Consider the following 17,852-nt stretch of genomic DNA (forward strand, 5'->3'; position numbering starts at 1 on the left):
ACCGATTTGGAATGGCCAGTGGCTAAAATGATATTACAGATGGAAACTAGCAACTGAAAGCTGGCAACTGAGTTGCTATATTGGTAACTGTACTTTTGCTCAGAAAATTTTAATTGACAAAATTTATATTTTTTTCAACTATTTCTGCAGCTTGCATACTCTCAAGTCTTGGTTGCTGGTACCTCAAAATTCTATTATCGTACACATAACTATAGTGGCTATTGATAATATAAATTTCAATGCAGTGGCATTGCCCATCGGCATCCCAATTCTGAGATTGCGTTGCTATACATAATCGCTTCTTAATTTGGTTTCTTATATAAAAATTCCTTAATCAATTTTTCATTCTGATTTTCGTCATAGCACTTTGCGAGTAAGAATCCCAAATCCTGCGTTAACTTGATCCTAAAATATCTTCTAAATATTTTCATGAAACTCCAAATATGTTGCTGAGGTATTTCTCAAAATAGGATTACGACCAGAGATATACTATGTGCGTACAGTTTTATTTTGATTTTGCATTTGCTTAAATATTCTTGTCTTTAAACTTATAGCTGGTATAATTGCTACATAAGTAACTTCCCACGTCAATTTCTATTGCTTCCTCTATAAATTGGAATCCACTCCTTCACAATAACCATTTAGCTTCCAGGCAATTGAGTGTCCTATTTCAGCTTTAATTGTTGCCCATCGATTTGTCACCCCGTTTGACTTGTTCATGCTGCACACTTTGTTTCCAACCGTTTTTATCTCGGTCTGCTGACAACTCCAATTTACATGCAAAAATATTAAAACAACAACAAAGGCGAAACTGTAGGTGAAAACTCAACCTCCTTACCAATATCATATATCTTCACATAGCGTGTCTTGTCCCAGCTTTTACCTATCAAAGTGCACATAAGTTACCTTTTGCTAAAAGTTTTTGCAAGCCTCCACAACCAGCACTCCATTATGCCCTTCTAGCCCCGCATGCCGCTAATATAGTGTCATCAATTTATTGCCTTTCTTCTGTTCTGCCATATGTCCGCCCGCGAGACCGACAGGCTAGAATTGCGGATGTGGAAGAGGGTTGTGCATACATACATACGAAACTATAAAGATGTCCGAGTGTAAATATATTGCCGTATTTTACTGGTTCTTTGCCTTCATTTGATTTGTCTATATATTTGTACGAGTACCGTTCTTTGCAGTTACCGCGCTGATCTTTCGCTCATCGTGCTTGTGAAATGAACACTCAAACAGACATACAACAAACTCCTTTAGCCGCTTTCTTTCAGTTATTTATCGGTAAATTATTCATACGAGTGCAGTTCACTTCACCTTTTCCCAAGCGTAATCGCACACGTTCGAGCAAACGTACTTAAACACACATTGGTTCGTACATACATACGTAAATATGTACATACAAGGATACATGGTTATTTCGGGTGCCTATCTTCCTATGGATCGCAACAACTTGTTGTACTATTTATGCAGTGTGGGCGGTTCTCTGACAGACTGTCCAGTGTGCACCAGAGCGGCCCTCTCAGTAGATTGCCGAACATTTCGTTGCTAATGGTCAAGTGCGTAAAATTGCTGGGAAAATTAGTGTTCAAGTTTGAGGCGTTAACATACACGAAGTGACACACAAAAGGAGACTCTGCAGAATGAGGACAATCAGTCTGGACGCGTTGGATAGAGAGCTACCGAAAGTTGCTATACAGCAGTACATGGTCTGCAGTCATCAGTATATCCGGTTTGCATGTTGCCTTGGCGTCATTCGGTTCATAAGATAAGCATCTCTGGAATGTTTCATATTGATGTGATTTTCCACTTATCCCTGTGAACACACATGCGTGTGTGTCTGTTCTTCACTGTTACTGTCACCACGTTGGCCGAGGAAGTGCCTCAGTAAAGCGATTTGTGCAGGAATATGTTTTCCCAATACATGCAGTACAAGCATTACCAAAGGTAGTGAATGAGGAAATTGCTCGACTTTGGTTCGACGCTTGGGGCATGCATTCATCATTTGCATTTCGATTTTGGTTTCTATTTGGTTTGATGTACGATTCTGAATTATATTTCACTGTCATCTCGGATGTGCACAGTCAATTCACTCGCTATAGAATTTAGAATTCATATTTGTATAGAAATGTGTATGTGGGCACGCGTGTAATCATTTGTATTGGCAGAATTATTAATCCGGGCTAAATATGATGAATTTGAGCAGGAAGCATACACTAAGCAACCACGAAACATAACCGCATGCCAACATGCAAGATATCTATCTTGGGATACTATGTGCGCCTGTGTATGTATGAGAGTCAGTGATGTATGTTGTGCGTCCGAAGTGTGCGCACAAGAGGCAGACAACATGTCGAAATTGCCACAAGGATATGCGCCTTAAGGCTGCGGGACAATTATTTCGCATATATGTATGTACATGTATGCGATTGAGTAGTTTATTGGCTTGTGTGCGGGGGCATGTTGATGAATAGTTTAGTGGATGAATTAGGATATATGCTGCTGCCCTTAAGAAGTGTGCAGCTTTATTGGAAGCATAGATTAGCTGTAATAGCATATATGGATGCAAATTGAATCGGAGATTTGTTTGTTTCCGTGTGTTCATTTCCGCTGGAATAAAACAGTTGTGAATTTGAAGGGCTGGGAAAAAACGTAAAGTAAGGGGGGGGGTTTGTATTATATACCTACTCATTAACGTAGCATATTTTTAAACACAACGTCGATTGATTTTAGAATGAGAAATCCTCTGCAATGCTACATATATTTTGAAACCAATTGTTACTTTGTCTGAAATTCATCAGATTTTTATAAACATAAGATTAGCAAGCTTTTCCAAGTAATGTCCCCACTTGCTCATACCAGCAGCTTCTACTTCAGCCATTTCATATATGCGGAAATTAAACAGGAATTTTTTGCATTGACGTCCAAGGAGGCCCAGCGGTCTGAAAAGAGGTGAAAGAAGCGGTTGCCACAAGCCAACAATGCTTTATAGTAGCAGAAAATTTATCTTTATGTATTGTCAGGTATGTATGAAAATCCTATCACCAGAGTTACTCTGCGACGTGCTATGCGTCAGTTTCGCGTGCGATCAATCTTTCTAAATTTTTCGATATCCCGAGAAGTTCAAGATGCCAGTGACTAAATTTCTAAGATATTAAATAAATTTTAGTTTAATTGTTCTTCATTTTCACACTCTTATGCGTGAGCACATGCTTACGTATTCAAATTTAAATCTACTCAAATTTAATAATTTCCATTTCGAACCAATTTACTCCCAAATGTCTAAATTCATCAAATCCCATATGATTATGCGCCTACAATAAGCATGCGGTTGCAGTCTTTACCACTCTACCTATTTGTAGCCTGCTTTCCCTGTTTGTACTTGTTGCCACAAACAAGCACATAAATCAATTTATTAATATTCCGCACTAATTGCACTATTGCACTTCGGAATAATTTCATTGATCACTCATAAATACGACCTAGCGTCCAAGTGTTGGCGCCTCTCTGCGTTTGTTCGTTTACACACTTGTACACTTGTACACATGTATAAATGCACAAATACATATGAGTAAATATAGTCGGGTGTTTATTATTATTCAATATCTCCTAATGGCAGCTAAGCACAGGTTTACAAATTGAAATTTATGCAAAGCGAGTTATGTAGAGTTGCATGTGGTTGTATGCATTGAGGAAGTTGCGAATTCTGGGATTATTATGTAATGAAGGCGCATAGGTAACGTACGTACATAGCACATTTGCATCGATTTGTTTGTGTGTAATATAATACTTTCATGAGTATTTGCTGAAGAGGATTCTCAAAGCTTTGTGTGGCTGCTATTGTAAATAATGAAAAGTGCTTGTCTTCCATTGATTGCGAATACTGATTGAATTCATCAAAATGATTTTCATGCAATTCTCTAAGTGCCGTGAAGAGTATTTTCGTAATCAATTGAAAATATTTGAGAGTAGATTCATTTGGCCGTATACATATTTACGTATGTGTCTTTAATACTTCGGAGAACATTTTTCAATAAATATTTACATACATACGTATGTATGTTCCATTTAAATTTAATTTTCTAATATTTAGATTTTGTTATTTATGGTCTAAAAATAGAGAAATGAAAAATACACGTTGTTATAATAATTTTCCTCTTTAATGGAATACCTCAATAGAAAAATGTAAAGGAATACAATTTAGGCAAAAAGCCTGGCGCGTACCCTTGATTTAATTACTTTATATCTTTAGACGGCACGTGTTCATTTACCCACATACATATGTATGTATGTCTATTCAAGTACACTTTTTTCTAGATTATCAGAACAGAGAAACGGGCAGAAAGCGTCAGCTGTAGCAGAATTCGTTATAAGCAGTTTTAATAACTTAGCGGCGAATAAAAACACAATGGACCTTTTGTTGTTGCACATTACTCCGGCTTGCTGTTACTGAAGCAACAGATGTGTCGCTTGTGGCAGCTAGAAAAACAATTCGAACCGAAAAAGGGAGCAGTATTCATGTGAACGCTACCAAAGGCTGCCCATCTATAAACACCACTTCCACGTCCTTGGTATCTGATTTCGTGGCAAATATAAATATGAGGAGCTTTTGATACACACAAACAAATATGCGATATACACGCTCAATTATAGTATGCTTGTCTGGGGTGCTCCTAGAAGTGCGCAACATCTAAGTAGCCCGCTATCTGTCGCGATTCCTTTCTTCACAGCTGGGTTTTCGTTGTCCTACGCCTTACCTTATATACGTAATGTGGCATGGGCATGTGCGTGTTTATTCTTTCCATATTCAGGCTCCCATTCATGCGTCTATGATGTTCGTTAAAAAGTAGAAAGCTAATACATTTGTATATCCTAGCACACTTCTATATCTTCGATGCTTCAAAATGTTCAAGAGTACGCATAATTTATTACTACAGAATGCGTTTATATGTACCCAAGATCGCCCTCGCACGCTTTGCTGAGTGTATGAAATTTCTACGTGCTACATTGAGTAAAATTTATTTCAAGAAAACTCATACTGAATTTCTCTGAAAGTTTTCATGGTAGAATACCGGAACGTGGTATGGCGATATATGAAATCAATCTTATACTCATGGAGAAAAATTGGCTATTTATAAAGAGGTTGTGGCGCCGTACAAACGTATATACTTGTATACATATATAATTCTTCTGTGTGTGTGTTTGTGAGCGAAATCTTTCTAAATGCCCGGACCGATTTTAACGAGGTTTTTTGGGTGCTTTTGAGTGGCTCTCTGGATAGTGTAGTTTCACAATCTTAGTTATGATCCACTTTGGCTAATATTCAAAATATGTATTGGAATCGGTAAAGGCAATACTGTTGCCAAAAAGGGTTGCCAAGTGGTTGCTAATGAAATTCGGCGAAATCTGACTGTAACCACGCCCCCTTCTCATATAACGGTATTTTCGAAAAATGCAAAAACTAAATATTGTATCCAAATTGTTGAAAATTAATATGTGAAGTAGAATTTTGGTACAAAATAATATTATGAAATTTTTGGAAGTGACCTCGCCCACTTATGATGAAATACTGTTTCTTAGTAGCCGCGTCACCAGTCCTTACAAAACTCGGTACGAGCCTTGCTTAAGATCCAGCTAAGAAATGTGTATCTCGGTAACCGATTTATCAATTTTTACCAAACTTTGTGTATTTAATAGCCTTGGTACGAAAAGCAATTCGTTGACAATTATTTTAATCGGACTCAAATTGCACCGGTTTCCCGTCTAACGGTAATTTTCGGATATACGAAAACTCCTATATTTCAATAACTGAGGTCGTTAATTTACTCTAAGCTAATACCTACTTACAGCAATTTCCTAACACTATTGCCTTAACCGATGCCAAGACTTTTAGGTAGTTTAAAGAAGGTTGGAACTACTTCAATTGATACCTGCGACGGGTATATAAAATTCGGTTTCGCTCGAACTTATACTACTTTACTTGTTTAAGTTGGGCTAAATGACAGCAGTGTAAAAATTTCATAATGATTGGTTGAGCGGCTAAAGCCATGGTGGAGAGTATTCTATCATTCTTGGGTTAAAGCGTGAAAGCGTAGCAAACAAACAAACTCACCTTCGGTCTAGGCTGCTTGTCTTAATAGGAAAACCACTTAACTTTGCCGTCACTACTCCGTTATGGAAAAAGAACTTTTTTTGTGAAAAGATCAAATACTTATCGGAGCCTTATGTTCAATACCCTCTATCTTCACTTTTCACAAAAATCAGATTCCGATATAAAAATCCCCTTAAAACTTAACTGTCATCGGTGATATTAATGCTCACCTTGTATAACGCTTAACAGAAGAATTTACTATTAAATTGCAAAGTCAGAGTTAACATAAGTGACGACAGGTAAACTCCAGATGGGTTCTAAAATCACAAAGTAGTTTTCGGTGAAAATCGTTGATTTTTGATAATTTGTTTGCGTGATACCGCAAAGTAATTTTTTATATGGAAAAGAGTGTACAACACCGTCAGCAATAAAATTACCGAAAATCAACGCCAATGAAAAGTTTGTTGAATGTTTTTAATTTTAGCATAAAATCTGAAATTTAGATTTATATGGTATTTGTTGGATACCTTCATTATCCCTTGTTCATGTACCCATATGAGTTGAATTCTATAATGCTGGGCTTCTCATTCAAAGATCCTATTCCCACGCCAATGACAAAACTAATCGTATGTCATTGTCTGAACTACCGCGACCAAAACCATGCCGCAAATTGATTTTAAGCGCTCTAATGATGACAACTGTCATTGTTATTGCTATGACCTACTGAGTGCCCGACGGAGCCTTTTGCATGGAATCGGCTGCAAAGATAGCAGAAAACCCGTTTTCGGCGGGACTCACAGTGGTTCGGAAAGCAGATCTAGCTGGACGAAAGTCAACATTTTTTTGTTTTAAAATACTTAATGGTACTTGGAATACATTCCTGACAATACATTCAAATAGAAATTGCATTTATTAAAGCATTAACATATGAAAACAAACAAAAAAAGGTAAGTCAACGCCGCCTATTTGAGAACTCTATTTTAAAAAGCTGTGTTAAAACAGAAAAATACTTGGAATTATAAAAACTTTGGTTATGTAAGAGTTAAAAAAAATAGTAACTCGCGAATTTTCTGCTTTCTGAAATTAAAAAAATTATACAACAGGCATGCGAATCTTTAAGCGCTGTTATAAAATTTGTTCTGAAATTTATTTGTTTTTCTTGCTGTGATCTTAAATTTCAGTCATGGTAAATAAAATCTTAAGAAGTGAGTGGTTTGACATTTGGAGAAGTGTTGCTGAAACTTCTAAAAGACAACAAGGTGTCCGTGATTATGTGATTAGTAAATTGAAAGAAATATCTGATGAAAATGCTCGCTCCGAAGTAAATAAAGTGAATTAAGTAAATGACTTTAGATTCGTAATCAGCAACCCAGAAACCCCGCAGATACCCAGTTACATAGAAATCTACCGATTTTCTTAAATTTTCGTCCGCCATATTGGATCCGCCAATTTGAATTTTTGGTAAATGACTTTAGATATGTAATTAGCGACCCAAAAATCCCCTAGGTAAGAAGTGGCGTAAAGATCCATCAACGAGTATTTGTTTAAATAGTTTCGTCCAGCTAGATTTGCGATCCTGACCACTGTGGGACTGTCCCGGATTTAAAAGCTACGTATCGGTCCCGGCACGACACGGGATTACAACAAAACTGTTTATAAGTACATCAAACTAAAGGTAAAGTGTGTTGTTGTGACCGCACTAAAGAAAATTAAAAACATTTCAGGAAAGAAATTTGCAGGTAATGTTCACAGCTTTATATCTTTGGTTTGTAGAGCTAAGAAAGAAGTCGGACTGTGGACCACGAGTCGCAAAAGGGTCCTGGTAGTAAAGACGTTGTCAGGAAAGAGATTTTAGCATTAAATTGCTGATACAGGAAGAAATTCTTGTTTAACAAATCATTTGCATATGCGTCAAAAACGGAGCCCATAATGACAATCAATATTCATTTGTATGTGAGGCTAATTCCATTTCTCACGTGTATATTGCGCATTTACTTTAATAGTGTCATAACTCAAGAAAGCAATACTCGAGAAAAACGGCTTTAAAGTTCTAAATTTACATATACTCCCATAGTAAAAATGTATAAAGAAAAAGAGAAAATAAGGCAAGAAAAAAGTGGTTAAAGTCCTCTAAGATTTAAAACAAAGCGGTCTTATGTAAATTTGTGGTTAATTCTAAAGGCTAGTATGCAACTCTCAAGAAAAGCAAGAACTCCATATAAAATGGCGTACAAGAAACGGCTAAGAAATTTTCTTGTGTAAAATTTTCTTGAGGCAGTACGCAGTTCTTAAGAAATTTGCTACGCTTTTCTAAAGTATTTTTTGTGAAATAATTATTCTATTCTTTCTTGAGGAAAGAGGGAGGCAACAGGCTGGTGAAGTATCAGATGTCAAAATTCCTTGGACACACACGCACACGAAATAATGACAATTTTTTTCTTACTGTTTTCTTGAGAGCTGCATACTGGCCTTAAAAGTAAAATTCTTGTAGTTTTTCAATCATGGTTGTTATTATTACTTTAATGGAGTTTAGTTATCACTTTTCGTTTTATAATTGGAATGAAAATAGAAAAATCATCTTCTACACCAAGAAAAGAATCCACAATTCGTATTCTAATTCTTCTAGTTGAAGGATTATTCGGCTTATAAGTATTAGATAACGTTTTTTTTGTACATATTTCTACAAATTACATTCAACGTAACTTATGGTTCATAAAATGAGACCCTTCAAAATATATATATTTATTCTATTGCTATATCATGCTATGCAAGCGAAATCGAATAATAAGAAAAAACTCAAATAGGTACGTGTGTATCACGCACAGAATAAGCGTGTATTAAACAGCGTTCGCCATTGCGAGTATATATGATTAAAATATTTAGTTGAACAACAAACTATAACGAGTGGAGGCAATTTTAACAGTTATCTTTTTTTCGAAAACAAAAATTTTTAATAAAACTATTTTGTAACAAATTAAATTAGTTACTTAATTAATTTTTTTTTGCTTAATTTGCTATTTAATTTATGTTTGCATGGAAAATTGAGTTGAATTGCAAAAAGCAAAATTTTTTAATAATTCACATAAATTTTTAGCTCAGCGTCAAGAATGCGCACATCGCCATAACTAAAAAGTGAAATTTGTTTTTGCGTGTTTGTTCCCGGACTATGCAAGCGCATTTTCGGATCAGCGATTAATTAGTGAAGCACACTCTCGAAATTGTTGCATACTATCGAGAGCCAGGTTGCTGAAATGCACTTGTGCATGCGCTCAAAGGCCTGGCTTCAATCAACACAAAAACGGTCAAATATTTTGTTTTCATATGCATTTATTTTTTTATAAAGTATTTGAGTAGAGTAAACATTTCGGTTAACATGCCGCAATAAAGCGAGTGGGAGATTTGTATGTATGTGCATTGCTTTTTTTTTTCTAATTTTACTAATCTAACCTTATATTTATTGGACTCCTATTTATTTTGCTGCAGGCATACAACATTTTCTAATAGAGATTTTTTTTTATTTTGTATTTTGTTTGCCCTTTTTCTGTAATTGTAAACATAAAATAACTTCTAGTTAATATCGGATGATTTTTTATGATATTATTTCTATTAGATATTTTAATTGGAAATTTTTCGTGTAAATTCCCGACATTATTTGGCAATTATGAATGCATACAAGGCAGCTATGTACATATGTATATTTTTTTTGGAAATTTGTGTATTTCATATCTTTGACTACGTATCTGTGCACGAGTATGACTGTATGTTTGCATACATATTCGTATGTGTGTAGCTTATTTTCGTATATGTATTTAAAATATGTGTGTGTTTTCTTCTCGATATTGTGCATTTTGTATTGTAAATCAATTATACTGATATGTTATGTGAAATTTTCGTAGTCTACTCGTACAAACTAAATATATATTTTTTGGTTTCTTTTTCCTCTCGTTACAGGTAAGACTCGATGAACAACTTTTATGTAAATTAAATACTTTGGTAAGCGAATATACATACATATAAACATGATCATACATATGTACATAGATGTGCTTTATTATTATTGTTAAAAATTGTTGGCAATTTCTGTTGACATCATCGTAATAGAAATCATATTTTCGACGGTTCAGTGGAAGATCGACCTATCTGGGCAACGGTTCAAAAATGCCTTATCTTAGAAAACTTTTCAAGAACACCCTACTTCCGAATTTGTTTGAAGAACGCTATATTTCAGAATTTGGTTCAAAAATGGGCTATCTCAACTGAAAATGTTTGGAAGGTAAAAGGAAAATGTTTGGAAGATAGGGCGTTTTTCAATCAAATTCCAAGACATAGCGTTCTTCAACCAAATTCTGAAGTAAGGCGTTCTTCAGGGTATTACCCAACTGATTGCCGAGATAGGTCGATTTTACACCCAGCCGTCGTTATAGAAAACTGATATCTGTACACATGTAGATTGGTGATAATTGAGGTAAATGTACTAATTTCCATTTTATATTTTTTCCTTTATGTGAAGCAGAGATGTCAGTAGCCGCGATTTTTTTTTTTGTTTTCGAATAGAAATGTACCGGTGGGATTTTTCCATACATTGGCGTTAAGGAGATAATATCTATTGCTCATTGAGCTAACTAGTTGTGCTCAGTTAAATTCTATCCTTTCCCTTTGCTAAAGCGACTGTGCATATTCGTGAATCAAAAAACTAACTATTATTATGTCATTTGTTCAAGTGTGGCGTAAAACCCAAAGTTGCCAATATTTTTTTACGTTACGATTCGTTAGCCTTCACGGCTATGCTCAAATGTATGGTTGTAATTTTAGAGCTTCACAAAAACGTTTATTGCACGAGAACCAATGAAGCGATTTCAAAGAAAAGTGTGGCGTTTCAAAGACAGATAAATTTTTGGAAGTAACCGATTTGGTTTTTGTCGTAGAAACAACGGTAAATATTGGCTTATTTTGGGGTAAATTTTGAGCCTTTAAAGTGCTCTAGCAACTTATGATTTGCAGATGTAACTTTCATTTTCGTGATTTAGGTTCTTTGGAGTAATACAAAATCTGTCATGTACAAATTGTATACAATTTCGACAAAAATTGAGCATTTAAGGCAAAAAATTGTGGAAAAATTTGCAAAAAAAAAGTATGTATGTGTAGGTATTTCGGCTTTTTTGATGGCGCAATATTTTTAACCTAAGCGCTGCGTATGTACAGTATCGGTCATATCTATAGCACGCCATTTCAAAGTGATATTGTGTGCAACTTATGTTTATTTATTTATTTTTGAGAATTTTCAATTAAAATACAGTTCTTTCTCTAACAAACCCCATATAAACCCAAGCTTAACAATTTGTAGAAAACTTCAAAAAAGTGCAACAAATTTTCACCTAAATTTCAAACTTTTTTCTCGGAAGTGTTTGAATTTTTCTGAATACACAGTTTTATAGCCTAATCAATTTTAGTGTGATAATGTGCAAGTTTCAAGTGACTGAAAGTTACCGTTGATTTTTTAGAATTTTTTTCGCCAAAGGTGTTGCGGTTTTCATCCATATACAAATAAATTGAGTTTATTCATTATATGAAAGCCAATGCGACAAAAAAAATTCTAAAAAATTAACGGTAATTCGTAGCCACTTGAAATTTGCATATTATAAGACTAAAATAGCAATGGCTAAAAAACTGTTTACTCAAAAAAATTCTAACACTTCCGAGAAAAAAGTTTGAAACTTAGGTGAAAATTTGTTGCCATTTTTTAAAGTTTTCTACAAATTGTTAAACTTGGGTTTTTGTGGGGTTTGTTAGAGAAAGAACTGTATTTTAATTGAAAATTCTTAAAAATAAATAAATAAGCATAAGTGCCACACAATATCACTTTGAAATGGCGTGCTATAGATATGACCGATACTGTATGTAAATACATACATACATACATGTAAATACATACATACGTAGATATTTTATTGCAGTTAGTGTGGAGCTCTTTTTCTTTTAGTAATTTATGTAAGTACATTAGACTGCATCACTCCCCATACAAAAAATAATCGGTACTATTTTTCCATTGGAATTATAAAATCTACTATATTTTAAGACGTCCACCAAAATATTTCGGAAAAATATTAAGATTTAAGTGAGCTGGACCGATTTGAAAATACCTCCAAAAATGGTTTTTTTTTATGAATAAAAATAGTTTCTTAAAGATTTTTTTTGAAGAAATCCCCTCAAATGACAAAACGAATTAAGCTTAAAATATTTGCATAAAAATATTAAAAAAAAATTTAAAAAAATTTTAACGGTCGTAATGATGATGCTGTTTTTAACATTTTTCAAAGATTGGTATAAGAAAAACTTGAATAACTGAACCTAAACTCTTCCGATTTAGACTTAAGAGGTGTCATTGGAAAGGTATTTTCTCACCCTTTTCATTTATTTGCTAATAAACTTATTCAAAGGATGGAAGAGAAAGGTAGGAGAAACGAACCTCATTCAAAGTTGAATTAAGATGTTTTGGTATTCGAAAAAAAAGATGGGACACGAATGACGTTTCTTTTGGCCAGAAATGAAAACGGTGTGAAAATACCTTTCTACTGAGATCCCATAAGTCTAAATCAGAACAGTTTTGGCCCAGTTATTCAAGTTTTTCGTAAATCAATCTTCGAAAAAAGTAAAAAAACAGCATCAAAAATCTCATTCTTACGATTCCGTTGAAAAGATTTTTAAATATTTTTATGCAGATTTTTTAAGCTTATTCTAATTTGTCATCTGAGGGGACATTTTTCAAAAAGTTCTTTAAGAAACTATTTTTATTCATATAAAAATTCATTTGTGGAGGTAATATTAAATCGGTCCAGCTCGCTTAAATCTTAATATTTTTCCGAAATATTTTAGTGGACGTCTTAGAATATAATACATTTTGTAATCCCGACGGAAAAACAGCAACTTTTTTTGGTGATGCAGTCTAATGTACATACAAATGCATAATACGCATCATATCAGATCTGTAGCGTTCGTTGGATTTTACATGATGAGGTAAAGAGCCTGTGTATGTGCATTAACTTCTTTTTTTTTCAAAAAGAGTTGCTACCTGATAAAAAAACTAAATTGAAATTATTTTTAAGTTAAATCAATTATTACACTATGACTATCGTTGAAATGGTTTTGAGAAGTCTTTATTTCTTAATTATATGTAGGAGGGTTGCCACCTATTTCAAAAAGCAAGCTCGACTTAAATAAAGGCCAAAAATGTAAATGTATATCCGGATATTGATGTCAGACGATAGAGGTTAATTAAATTACTTCAATATGAATATAAATCAAAATTTCTTTGAAGAAACTTTATTTCCTACTTGCATGTAGGAGGATTTCCGCCCGATTTTATAATTGATTTCAATTTGAATTAAGAGTATTAGATAATTTTAATATGTGCCACAATACAAGTGTGAGAAGGAAAAGGTTAAACGAGGTTTGGGTTTAAAAATCATTTAAACAGGATTGCCGCCTGTTTGGAAAGTCAAACTAATTTATTTTACATGAAATATTGAAATTCTATCATCAAACAAAGCAGTATTAATAAATGTTTGGTTTGAGGATTTATAACATTAAAGAGGGTTTCCACCTGTGTAAAAAGTTAAACTCAAATTTTTAACAATTCAAATGAATTATAATGGAGTTATGGGTTGACGGGTAAAAAAAGGGGCTTAATAAAGCGAATACGGCTATGTTTAAAATCCTCGTTAGTGCCAAGCAAAAGCACATGTTTAAAACCTGTTTCATTTTCATAAGGAATTCAATGACATGTTTATAAATTTAGGTATTTGTCTTAAGTCCGCATATGTTGCATAAGTAAAAGTAATGGAACCTAAATCGCAACGTCAAAACAGACATTGACGTAAGGCCCTTAAGAGTTTTATGAAATTTAAACTAGTGGTTTTAAAAGATAAGAAGATGTATGTACATAAGTAAGATAATCATCTAAAATGGTATGCTGATGAGTCAAACTCTTTAGGGTGTCGTTAGTGCATAAAAACCCGTTTATGTACACGCCAGAGCACCTTGGATTTTTCTTCTACCGGTTGAAGGCTGTACAGCGCTATAATTGAATTTTAAATAAACCCATCCATTTGCTGACAACTACATTTTTGCTGTTTTTGTTGCTCTCTTCTGCTTATTTGCTGCAAGTTGACTGCCACTGTCTGCGTATGTACTGTAAATAAATTTAGTAGGTTTTGCTTACAAACTTAACATCAACCGGGTACCTGGTACTTAAACTACCACATTTTATGTGGCACTGTGAGTGTTGCTCCCAAAAGTAGCGTCGGCAACAGTTGCAGCAGCTCAAAGCTCTCAAGCAGGTTCTTATGACTACTTGGGCACATAATATATGTACTCGGGTTCGCATATCTTACTCATATTTGCCGCCAGAGTGACTTCGAGCAAGGCTTACCTTAATACACGCGCGCACACAATACTGGCTGCACGTACATACTTACATATGTACATCAAATCAAGCAGTTAGTGTACGGGCCAACGTGTCGTATACGTAATGTAATATTTTTGGTGCGAGTGCTGCTGCTGCTGCTCGCTACTTAAATTCGTACGTTTGCTGACTATTTCGTACTACTTCGTTCATCTTATTGTTGTGCACTTTCAGCACCTTCCTGCACTTCATTTCAGCGTAATTCGCTTTTGTAGGTAACCGCACGGACTCTTGCTTATGTATGTATGCGTGTACGTATGTATGCACATTCAAAGATACATATGAACTTGCTGATATCTGTGTATGAATTGATTTTGTTGCTGCATTCCTTCTTCCTCGTATCTTAGCCTCTTTAAATTGACAGTTAAGAGTGTATTTTCTGCAGATTACTATTTTTTACGGTTCAATAACAGGATTTGCACTCAACTTATATGCGATTTTCTTGTGAAAATGCAACGAAATTTCCCCATTTCTTGCATTCTCTAGATAAGTTCTTTACTTACTATACCTTCTGCTTTTCTACGAAAAGGTTTTTGTTACTACACCACTGCATATGGAATGAAATAAAGCTAGTATGAGTGCTTATGAGTTGGTGGCAGTTGTGGTTTTATTTTTCGTAAAAGAAATCGGCAATAAAAGGTTGGTGGTAAAACCGGCTGGCGTGCGAAACGCGGCTTCGTAACCGAAACACTGTACATGCATTCGAAAGTTTTAACAGATTTTGGATTACTCATCTGGTTTTCATTTAAATGTAGAAATGGCCGTCAATACACATATATATGTGTATAAAAACCCTAAGGTCATAACAACTGAGCCAAACTGTATGTCAGTATTTTGTGTAAATAATATTTTTCAGTATTGATAATGCAATAAGGCCACCTGCTCAAGATCTTTGCTTTTGTTCCATTACCAAAAAGTGTGATAAACTTCTACAAAGTTGTACACCTGCATATGTACGTAAATATGTTTCGCATGCATCTTACAAAATAGTATGTCTTTTATCATCTTAAATAATTTTTTTTTAAACATTATCAATTTTTTCGAAGTTTTAATTAAACGGATGATTCAATCAGTAAAAGAAACCAGGCAAAAGGTAATAATCTTTCAATAACTTTACCGTGTAGAAAAACATCATAATTCAATTCATCCGATTGTTTTAGTTAAAAATGCAGAAATAGACAGGCCGCCAAAAAAAGCATCGAGCAAAACTCTTTGACCAAATGAATTCAGTGAAAGGAAGTATCTTTTTTTAAAGCTTTTATTAAATTTGGCCTGTGTGTAACCAAACCTTGCAATCAATTTTTAACCTATCTCCCGATGAGCCAGAGACTTGAAACTTCACACAACTACAATCCAATATGAAAGACGAACTAGCCGCTATTTTTTATCCGATAGAGTTAAAATTTTGAACATATGCATATATTTTACTTAAATTAAAAGAAATAATTTCACACAAAATTTAGCCGATAGGCTTTTGTTTTTTAAATTACTCAACTTTAATTTTTCATTTACCCAATTCGCGAAAAATTTCCTCCATGATTTCTATTCCACTGCAACAATACCATGTTTCCGCAGCCATGAAGTCTTTTTCACATGTGTAAACATCACTGACAAATACACCCTTCTGATTTCCTTTTCGCTAGTTTTCAATTACTTTTGTATATTTCTTAATTCTGATTTTAGCGTTTCATGTTACTTACTTACTTATTCGCACAGTAACTTTGCGCAATTGCGCAATGGTTTGCCAGGCGAAACCACATAAAGGTGAACCACCACCACTTTGAGGCATTAATAACCAATTTGCTAATTAACTTTCCATTCATTCATATGTTACAAGCAGACTTACACCTGTCATCTACCATCTTTTCTACGCAAAACCTGCACCAGTGTTGCCGCAAAGAGTTTGTTATTTGTTACCAAAATAATCACAGAACGTTACCAACATTGAAAAAAATTAATAAATTTATTTTGATGTCCAGAGCTTCAGAGCGATCAGCTATGCCGCAGCCACTATACCAGCAGGTGCTAGACGTTCTTAGAAATTGGAACTGTCTTATGCCACATTACGGTATATTTTATATTTGGATATAAATTTCCATTCGTATAAGGCTCAAGACACGAAACAACTGAAACCATTCTGATTATTTGTAGTGTCGCTTATAATACTTATAGCAACACAGCATTATCAGACGCATAATTTCCCGTAGAAGCGACGCTTTTATCAACAACACGAATGGCCGTTTGTCACCTTCTTTTTTATTGGCAATGTAACCACCTAAGCATTACGGGCCGAGTCCAATAAAGCAAGCCAGTCGGTTCTCCTCTGTGTCAATTGACGCCAACGAGATTACCAGAGCCCTTCTCTACCTGGTCTTTACATCCCAGAGGAGGCCTCCCTTTTTTTCTACGACCAAACTCACGAACCGCGTTGAATACTTTCAGAACTGGAGCTATCGTTGTAAAACTCATACAGCTCATCGCTCCATCGTCTGTGGTATTCACCATCGCCAAAGCACAAATCTTCAGCAGAATCTTTCTCTCGAAAACTCCAAGAGCCACCTCACCAGATATTTTCATTTCCAATACTTACTTGGGCCATACACCAGCTCGGGCATTATGAGTGACTTATAGGGCGTGATTTTTTTTTACCACGAAAAACAATTTTACTGCCCGACTGCCTATTCAATTCAAAGCAGCACTTGACAAAAGTAATTCTCCGTTAAATCGCAAGGCTAACATTAGTATTATGTGTAAATGCTGGTTCCTAAGGCAGTTCAGACCTATCCCTGATTTTTACCGATGATGTCGATGTCGTCGGCATACGCCAGCAATTGTACACCCTTGTAAAGAATTGCGCCTAAGTGGTTCAGTTCAGCGACTCTTATTTTCTTTTCCAACAGCACATTAAAGCGTTTCTAATGGATTGGTCAGAGCGCACTTAATTTCCAGTTATCAGGTATGCGTTCATCTGAACATATCGTCCGTGATACTGCAAAACGTTCTATATCACTTATTACCTCTGGTGCTTAATTGATCTGTATATGTATCTGATCGCTTCTGGCAATTGTTCATCTTCATCAGCCAAAGTTGGACGTTTTTGTCATTCGTTTATTAGGGTGTAACGATTTGCAGATGCATTGCGGTGCAAGTAAGAGACCATATAAGTGTCAAGGGTACTAATAGACATAGGCCATTTTGCCGTATCACCGACGATATTCCGCAACGGGGGCAACACTTACATCAGCGTGATATAGAAAAAAAGAAACTACCGTACTTTCTAACAAAATTACCATAACG

At 34.9% G+C, this 17,852-nt stretch overlaps 1 protein-coding gene across 1 annotated transcript in view; it reads left to right on the forward strand.

Moving 5' to 3' along the window:
- The window catches only part of heph (polypyrimidine tract-binding protein 1 heph), a 422,821-nt gene that overhangs the window by 60,546 nt on the left and 344,423 nt on the right, over nt 1-17,852 (forward strand). The window contains exon 4 of the mRNA XM_017609147.1: nt 10,046-10,087. Coding sequence (XP_017464636.1) covers nt 10,046-10,087 — 42 coding nt within the window. The remainder of the gene's footprint in view (nt 1-10,045; nt 10,088-17,852) is intronic.

This window comes from Rhagoletis zephyria, unplaced genomic scaffold (assembly GCF_001687245.7).
Source record: "Rhagoletis zephyria isolate East Lansing unplaced genomic scaffold, Rhagoletis_zephyria_1.1 Rzeph_scaffold_00008, whole genome shotgun sequence".
Lineage (NCBI taxonomy): Eukaryota > Metazoa > Arthropoda > Insecta > Diptera > Tephritidae > Rhagoletis > Rhagoletis zephyria.